A 9,902-nucleotide genomic window follows, 5' to 3' on the forward strand; every position below is an offset into this window, starting at 1 on the left:
CCCCGGCACGAATTAACTTCGAGTCTTCCACATCCCGGACAATATGGGTATGGCGGATCCGCCACTCCAACTCCTTGCGGAAAGCGTAGCAGGATGCATACCGGCTAGGAATAGGGGGAGCCAAGTCACACGCCACCACCCCTTGACCTTCTGGTTCAAAGGGGGACCCGACTACACGAACACCGCCCTTGAGCAGGAATAGCGGCACGCCGTGGAAAATCCGGTCATCCGCCGATATCGGCGACTCGGGGTCCGCCCCAGAAGACCCAATCGCCTCCTCCAAAAAATGAGAAGAAACTGAGCTGAGAGAATCGTTGCTGTCGCCCCGCGCCGACCCCTCCCGGACTCCGCCCGACGACCCAGAACCTGACTCGATGGACACAGATGCCATTTATTACCTGAGGGAAAAAGAATCTTGAGCTCGAGTAATGAAGATAAGTGAAAATGACATCCTCTAATCCGCTATTTATAGGAAAAATTTAGTAACCGTTGGGTGTATCCTGGCCGTCTAGATTTAGCACGACCAACGCTCCGGATTTGGCGACGGTTGACCTTCCGTCAATGGGAACGCACCACGTGTTTTCCCGCCTAAAATCCAAATTCAAAAAGCCCAATGGATAAAGCCCAATTGCGGGTTCCTGATCCAGAGCGCGCCGTATCCAAAATCCTACGTTCACTACGTGCACTAGGACTTGGGGGGCTTGTGTACCAGGGAGAGCCGGGCGCCGTACGAAGGACGCCCATGAGGTGACGGATTGAACCTAGACTCCGTATAAACTCCTACACAAGCAAGTGCCCGGCGTCACACGTATGGACGCCCACTAATGAGGTCGTCCGACCGTCTCGGTGCCTACGCCGACCACCTGGGTAGAACCTCTGTCTAAGAGAAACTTTGAAGAACTCACAAGGAATTCCATCACCACGAGACAGCGCCGCACTCTCCATGCTCACAAAAGTGTCCTACAGGATAAATGCTGAGAGACGTCTGGTATCATGAAGTGCCGGGCGACCGCACAGAGGATCGTCCGCCCAACGAAGTGTCGGGCGACCGCATAGAGGATCGTCCGCCCAACGAAGTGCCGGGCGACCGCATAAAGGATCGTCCGCCCAACGAAGTGCCGGGCGACCGCTTAAAGGATCGTCCGCCCCACGAAATGCCCGAGTCGTCCATAGGAAAGACGAACGCCCACATCACACTGACCGGCCAAATCACTAATCATTGTGGTTCAAGTAAATTGACCTGGTTTAGAGGTAAGTAGAAATTAGGAGCTATTGGGCTGATTGGGCCGTGATTAACTTTTCACTAATCCCAAGCCCATGGCGAAAACTATAAATACAGGTTTACGGTGAGTGGTAGATAGGTGACATTGAATGCACATTTATTGCTATCCCTTGAGAAAAGCCATTGCTCTGAAACTGACTTTGGCATCGGAGAATCTTTTGTAGGTCTTCACCCCTCCGGATCAAGAGGAAAGTCAAAGCTTGGGAAGAAGATCCGCCGTTGAAACAAGATCGAAGGAGAACTAGAAGGTTTAGAACCGCACAGCCCTACACATCTGAAACATATTCTATTATGAAACTTTATTGGTAATACGAAAAATACTTTATATATCATTTATTGAGTAAGATGTTCTACATTATTTTCATAAACTACGTATACTAAATACTTTGTAACTTAATTTAGAAATATAATACATTTTTTATATAATTTAAAGATAAATAACACAAAAAAAAGAGAGTTAAAGTTCTAATGTTTTAAGATCAATCTAAAAATTTAGCTTTTAAAGTTAAGAAGAATGTATAATAATATTTGAAATATGGCATATATTATCATAATCATGACATTGCCGAGCCTCATTTTCCAATATAAATATTTAAGTGTTATATCTAGGTTAAAGTTGGAACCTTAGCAGCATACCCTTTTCGTAACTTTATAGTTCGAAAACAAAGTAGAATAAAAGTCTTCTAAAAAATATATGAAAGTCTATTTTTTCTATTCAAATTTTTTTCATTATAAATATATATATATATATATATATATATATATATATATATATATATATATTATATTCGAATAAACACTACGCGATTTTTTAATCTAGATTTGAAAAATACTTATTTAATTTTGAAATTATATTTAGAATTATATTTCAATTAAAAACCCATCCATAATGTAAACTTAAAGTTTAATGACTAAAATTTTTAATTATGTGAATTCAATATTATTTTCATTCATTAAATCTATATCTTATTTTTTTAAAAGCTTTAGAAAAGAATTTGGAACGTAACCTCTTTCTCAATATAAATTTACTCAAACTAATAGTCCAATGTTGAATGCGGTGCTGAATAATATAGTTGTTTTGCCAAACTTAGTAACTTTAGTTTCACAGTTATTCTTACTGAAAGACTGTCATGTAAACCATGTTAATTTGCTAATTTGTGAACCCAAATACACTCAAAATTATTATCATGCTATTTATACGCTCTAAAATAATATTTCAATTAGCTAAAATATAATCAATAAAAGGCAACCAACAATGCAGCAGACAAAAGAAAAGACAACAAACACAAATATAATGAAGGAACATTCTTATGCCTTCCTTCGATCATCTTCTGAAGTTAAGTAATAGCCAGGTGCATCCATTTGCATTGTTATGCCACTTACGCCTAATAGGAAATTAGATATTTAGGGCAATATGATATCTTTCCACACTTTAAAGATTCTAGCTACCTATATATGCCCAAAAGATTCAACCCTCTTTAATTTTCATTTAAGAGATTAATCTATTACAACCAAAAAAAGTAAATACAAAACAAAACACGCACACCCCAATGGCCTATAAAATCCCTTGCAAAGTTAAGCTACAAACCAAACAACACTTATTCACATGTTAAAGCCATAGGAGAAAATAAGAAGGAAAATGGCTTCAAAGGGTGTGCTTGCACCCGTTGCCCATCTCCTTTTCTTCTCCCTCATTTTCTTTCCCATGGTTAGTTCAAACAACCATTCCCTTTCGGCACAACTCTCACCACTTCGCAAAGAAGACCAACCACATCACAAAAAACCAAAAGAAGACCAACCACATCACAAAAAACCGCCAATATCACACAAACCACCACATCCTGAGAAACCACCACATCCTGAGAAACCACCACATCCTAAGAAACCACGCAAATCACCACCACCACCAGTGTCACGCAAATCACCACCACCACCAGTGTCACGCAAATCACCACCACCACCAGTGTCACGCAAATCACCACCACCACCAGTCCCACGCAAATCACCACCACCACCAGTCCCACGCAAATCACCACCACCACCAGTCCCACGCAAATCACCACCACCACCAGTCCCACGCAAATCACCACCACCACCAGTCCCACGCAAATCACCACCACCACCACGTAAGACACCGCCAGTATCACACAAGTCACCACCACCCCCACCACATCGTGTACCACCACCACCACCATCACCACCACCACCACCACCACCACCACCATCATCATCACCACCACCACCACCATCACCACCACCACCACCACCACCATCATCACCACCACCACCACCAGCACCACCACCATCACCACCAGCACCACCACCATCATCACCACCACCACCATCATCACCACCACCACCACCACCACCACCACCACTGTTACCTCCTATATCAACACCAGCATTGTCGCCCTCAACATTACCTCAATTATCACCTCCAATCTCACCACCTTTGTTGACACCTGTAGGATCACCATCATTATCACCTTCTAACTCATCCTCATCATTACCTCCTCTCTCATTACCACCATTGTCACCCTCAACATTACCTCCATTGTCACCTTCGGTCTCACCATCAATGTTATCACCTCTAGACTCTCCACAATCATCACCTCCTGACTTACCAACATTGTCGCCTTCTATCTCACCACCACCACCTTTAGTGTCACCACCACCACCTTTAGAGTCACCACCATTATTACCTCCTAACTCACCACCATCCTTACCTTCTATCTCACCAACACTCTTGCCACCATCAACGGTACCTCCATTGTCACCTTTAGCCTTACCACCAATGTTGTCACCCCTAGAGTCACCCACATTATCACCTTCCGAATCACAACCATTATCACCTTTTATCTCACCACCTTTAATGCCACCTCTAGAATCACCATCATTATCACCTCCTGAATCATTACCATCGTTACCTCCTATCTCACCTTCACTATTTCCACCCTCAACCCTACCTCCATTATCACCACCGATCTCACAACCAACATTTCCACCTTTAGAGTTAACGCCACTATCACCTCCTAACTCACCACCCTTATCACCTCCTATCCCACCACCGTTATTACCACCTCTAGAGTCATCTCCCTTATCACCTCCAGAATTATCACCATTGTTGCCTCCTACCTCACCACCACTACTACCACCATTAATGTTACCTCCATTATCACCTTCGGCCTCATCACCAATCTTTCCACCTCTAGAATTACCACCATTATCACCTTTCGATTCACAACCACTATCACCACCTAACTCACCAGCATTATCACCTTCTGCCTTACCATCAATATTTTCACCTTTAGAGTCGCCACCATTATCATCACCTAACCTACAACCGTCGTTACCTCCTATCTCACCCCCATTATTATCGCCATCTAATACGTTACCTCCACTATCACCTTCAGACTCACCATCAATGTTGTCACCTCTAGAGTCACCGCCAATATCACCTCCTGTCTCATCATCATTACCACCTTTTGTCTCACCATCTCTTTTGCCACCTTTAGAGTCACCATCATTATCACCTCCTGACTTACAACCATCGTTACCTCCTATTTCACCACCATTATTGCCACCACTAGAGTCACCACCATTATTGCCACCTTCAATGTTTCCTCCATTGTCACCTCTAGCCTCAACACCAGTGTTTCCGCCTCTAGAGTCACCGTTGATATCGCCTACTGACTCACAACCATTATCACCTCTCGTGTCACCACCATTGTTGCCACCGCTAAAGTCACCACCATTATCACCTCCTGTGTTACCACCAATGTTGTCACCGCTAGAGTCACCACCATTGTTGCCACCGCTAGATTCACCATCATTATCACCTTCTTTGTCACCACCGTTATTGTCACCTACAGAGTCACAGTCATTACCATCTCCTGACTTATCACCATTTTTACCTCCTATCTCACCACCATTGTTGCCACCTTCAATCTTACCACCATTGTCACCTTTGGTCTCACCATCAATGTTGTCACCTCCATTATCATCTCCTAACTTACCACCATTATCATCTCCTATCACACCACCATTATTATCACCTCTAGAATCACCACCATTATTGTCACCTCTAGAATCACCACCATTAATGTCACCTCTAAAATCACCACCATTATCACCTCCTGATTTACCACCATCATTATCACCGATCTCGCCACCACTGTTGTCACCCTCAACGTTACCTCCATTGTCACCTTTGGTCTCACCACCAAAGTTCCCACCTTTAGAGTCGCCACCAATATCATCTCCTGACTTACCACCATTATCACCTCCTATGTTATCACCATTGTTTCCACCTCTAGAGTCACCAACATTAACACCTCCTAACTCCCCACCATCATTACCTCCTATCTCACCACCATTATTGTCACCTTCAATGTTACCTCCAGTGTCATCTCCGGTCTCAACACCAGTGTTTCCACCTTTTGTGTCACCGCCAATATCACCACCATTGTCACCACCATTGTTGGCACCACTAGAGTCACCATCATTATCACCTCTTGACTCATCACCATCCTTACCTCCTATCTCACCACCTTTTTTGTCACCCTCAGCCTTACCTCCATTATCACCTTCACTCTCAACACCAACATTTCCCCCTTTAGAGTCACCACCACTGTCACCTCTTATGTCACCACCATTATCACCTCCTGATTTACCACCATCATTATCACCGATCTCGCCACCACTATTGTCACCCTCAACGTTACCTCCATTGTCACCTTTGGTCTCACCACAGTTCCCACCTTTAGAGTCGCCACCAATATCATCTCCTGACTTACCACCAATATCATCTCCTGACTTACCACCATTATCACCTCCTATGTTATCACCATTGTTTCCACCTCTAGAGTCACCAACATTAACACCTCCTAACTCTCCACCATCATTACCTCCTATCTCACCACCATTATTGTCACCTTCAATGTTACCTCCAGTGTCATCTCCGGTCTCAACACCAGCGTTTCCACCTTTTGTGTCACCGCCAATATCACCACCATTGTTGGCACCACTAGAGTCACCATCATTATCACCTCTTGACTCATCACCATCCTTACCTCCTATCTCACCACCTTTTTTGTCACCGTCAACGTTACCTCCATTGTCACCTTTGGTCTCACCACAGTTCCCACCTTTAGAGTCGCCACCAATATCATCTCCTGACTTACCACCAATATCATCTCCTGACTTACCACCATTATCACCTCCTATGTTATCACCATTGTTTCCACCTCTAGAGTCACCAACATTAACACCTCCTAACTCCCCACCATCATTACCTCCTATCTCACCACCATTATTGTCACCTTCAATGTTACCTCCAGTGTCATCTCCGGTCTCAACACCAGTGTTTCCACCTTTTGTGTCACCGCCAATATCACCACCATTGTTGGCACCAGTAGAGTCACCATCATTATCACCTCTTGACTCATCACCATCCTTACCTCCTATCTCACCACCTTTTTTGTCACCCTCAGCCTTACCTCCATTATCACCTTCACTCTCAACACCAACATTTCCCCCTTTAGAGTCACCACCATTATCACCTTTTGACTCACCACCATCGTTATCGCCTATCTCACCACCACTATTGTCACCCACAACCTCACCTTCATTATCACCTTCACTCACAACACCATTGTTTCCACCTTTAGAGTCGTCACCATTATTGTCACCTCTAGTCACACCACCATTATCACATCCTGATTCACCACCATCATTACCTCCTATCTCACCACCATTATTTTCACCCTCAATGTTACCTCCATTGTCACCTCCGGTCTCAACACCAACGTTTCCACCTTTTGTGTCACCGCCAATATCAGCACCGTTGTCACCTCCTGTGTTACCACCATTATTGCCACCTCTAGAGTCACCACCATTATCATCTAATGACTTACCACCATCGTTGTCGCCTATCTCATCACCATTATTTTCGCCCTCAATGTTACCTCCATTGTCACCTCCAGTCTTGACGCCAATGTTTCCACCTTTAGAGTCACCACAATTATTGCCACCTCTAGATTCACCACCATTATCACCTCCTGACTCACCACCATCGTTACCTCCTATCTTACCACCATTATTTTCTCCATCAATGTTACCTCCATTGTCGCCTCTGGTCTCAACACCAACATTTCCACCTTTTATGTCACCGCCAATATCACCTCCTATGTCACCACCATTGTTGCCACCTTTAGAATCACCACCATTATTTCCTCCTAACTCACCACCATCGTTACTGCCTATGTCACCACCATTATTATCACCGTCAATGTTACCTCCATTGTCGTCTCCGATCTCAACACCAATGTTTCCACCGTTAGAGTCACCACCATTATCTCCTTCTAAGTCACCACAATCGTTACCTCCTATTTCACCGCCCTTACTACCACCCTCAATATTACCTCCATTGTCACCACCAATGGTCCCACCTCTAAAGTCATCACCATTATCGCCACCTGACTTATCACCATTATTTCCACCATCAACATTACCTTCATTGCCACCTCTAGTCTCACCGCCATTGTTGTCACCTCTAATCTCGCCACCATTATTACCACCTTCAGAGTCACCACAATTGTTACCACCTGACTCGTCACCAGTTTTACCTCCTATCCCACAACCCATTTCACCTTCACCACCACCTCCTTCTCCACCTATTGTGCCACCTCCTCCATCCCTACCCGTTTCACCTTTGTCGCCTCCTCCTCCACCATCTATTACTTCACCTCCTCCTCCTTCACCTGTCTTACCTCCACCTATTGAACCTTTTACACCACCTCCTCCTCCTCCACTTGTGTCACTTCCACCACCGCCTCCTCATTCTATTATTTCTCCTCCTCCCTCTCCATCCATCTCATCTCCACCACCACCTCCTCAACTTGTTACGCCTCCTCCTCCCCCTCCATCCATCTCACCTCCACCACCACCACCGCCTCCACTTATTACACCTCCTCCTCCCCTTCCATCCATCACACCTCCGCCACCACCACCTCCTCGACCTGTTACACCACATCCTCCCCCTCCTACTGTCTCGCTTCCACCACCACCTCCTCCCCTCCCGCGTATTTCACCTCCACCACCACCACTTCCTCGCCCTATAAGGCCACCCCCTCCACATCCACGTGTCTCACCTCCACCACCACCTCCACGACCTGTGACGCCACCTCCTCCCCGTATCTCGCCTCCACCACCACCTCGACCTGTAACACCACCTCCCCCCCGTATCTCACCTCCACCACCACCTCGACCTATGACGCCACCTCCTCCCCGTATCTCACCTCCACCACCACCTCGACCTGTGACGCCACCTCCTCCCCATATCTCACCTCCACCACTACCTCGACCTGTAACGCCACCTCCTCCTCGTATCTCACCTCCACCACCACCTCGACCTGTAATGCCACCTCCTCCCCGTATCTCACCTCCACCACCTCCTCGACCTGTAACACCACGCCCTCCCCCTCCACGACCCATGCGTTGTACATCTTTACATATTTGCACCACCTTATTGCATTCTCCAGTGTTTCAATTATTTGGGCTAGAGAGACTTTGTTGCACCTTTGTCATTACTCATCCTCTTAATGACGCCGCTAAGTGCATGTGTGCCAATGGCAAGACTACATATCCTCAAATGAACCTTTCTGTTTTAACCACTAATATGAGAAACCTAATTGGTCGTTGTGGACTTAATGCAAATAACCTTAGTTGCAATTAAGGACAAAATATGCATGACCATTCAATATCATATATTATTGTTTTACTTCATATCTTAGGTTTGTGTATGTATTTAATAAAGTGAAGGATGTTATCGTAAAAACCTCTTTCATATATATATATATATATATATATATATATATATATATATATATACTATATTATTGTATATCAATCAACATCCATAGTAATTAATAAATATGCTATAAACTACAAATACTTTTTCTTGTGGGGTATGTGATTTCTATCTTTCTAGTTGAAATCTTGTTTATCATTTTATTAGTCAAAGGTGCTTAATAAAATTCTTTGTTCAAGAAGTGATTGTTGTCATTTAATTCTTTATCTATTTTGTTTTAGTTTCTTAAGTATTATTAAGAAGTAAACTATAAACCTAACTCAACTCTATAAAACCGGTTTTTAAGATGAGGTTTTCATCCACTTATATATACTATGAAATCATATTATCTCTAATCAATCTGGGACTTCTAGCACACCCTTCTCATGTCGAGGTATATACAACTTGTGCTTGAGACTAAACATTTGTTAGTGAAAAACGCTAAGTGCACCAATCACACATATCAAATAATAAATATTGTTATTTTCATAGGGACTTGTACAACACATAACAAATCTCGTAATTCACAACTCAATTAGACAATAAAACTCACAAAAACACAAAGAACATTTTTTTGTATTTTTATGAAATAGTTGGTGTAACACAAGAAATTTAACATAGAATATTTATAGTTGTTAAGACTAGATTTCGTTCACTTTATTCTCATGCGTACACAAACATCTCATTTCATATTCAAGTCAAAATCAATTCACCAATATACTCAAATCCTATTCCTATTGACTTTAAGCCTATAACAACTCATCAAGTTCC

The 9,902-nt window shown here is 43.7% G+C and overlaps 2 protein-coding genes across 2 annotated transcripts; both read right to left on the reverse strand.

The window, feature by feature from the left end:
* Window positions 1–3,642: 3,642 nt before the first annotated feature.
* Window positions 3,643–7,950, reverse strand: LOC108341612 (uncharacterized). The gene has a single exon (XM_017579275.2). The coding sequence runs from the start codon at window positions 7,925–7,927 to the stop codon at window positions 3,707–3,709; it is 4,221 nt and encodes a 1,406-aa protein (XP_017434764.2). The 5' UTR covers window positions 7,928–7,950; the 3' UTR covers window positions 3,643–3,706.
* Window positions 7,951–8,176: 226 nt separating this feature from the next.
* On the reverse strand, window positions 8,177–8,776 carry LOC108341614 (glycine-rich cell wall structural protein 1-like). Its single transcript, XM_017579276.2, has one exon. It carries the CDS (start codon window positions 8,774–8,776, stop codon window positions 8,177–8,179), a length of 600 nt encoding a protein of 199 aa, XP_017434765.2.
* Window positions 8,777–9,902: the final 1,126 nt, after the last annotated feature.

This window comes from Vigna angularis, chromosome 6 (genome assembly GCF_016808095.1).
Source record: "Vigna angularis cultivar LongXiaoDou No.4 chromosome 6, ASM1680809v1, whole genome shotgun sequence".
Lineage (NCBI taxonomy): Eukaryota > Viridiplantae > Streptophyta > Magnoliopsida > Fabales > Fabaceae > Vigna > Vigna angularis.

Bases quoted from the DNA above. Each gene is read 5' to 3' on its own strand.
- LOC108341612 (XM_017579275.2), bottom strand. From the start codon at position 7,927: ATGGGTTGTGGGATAGGAGGTAAAACTGGTGACGAGTCAGGTGGTAAC.
- LOC108341614 (XM_017579276.2), bottom strand. From the start codon at position 8,776: ATGGGTCGTGGAGGGGGAGGGCGTGGTGTTACAGGTCGAGGAGGTGGT.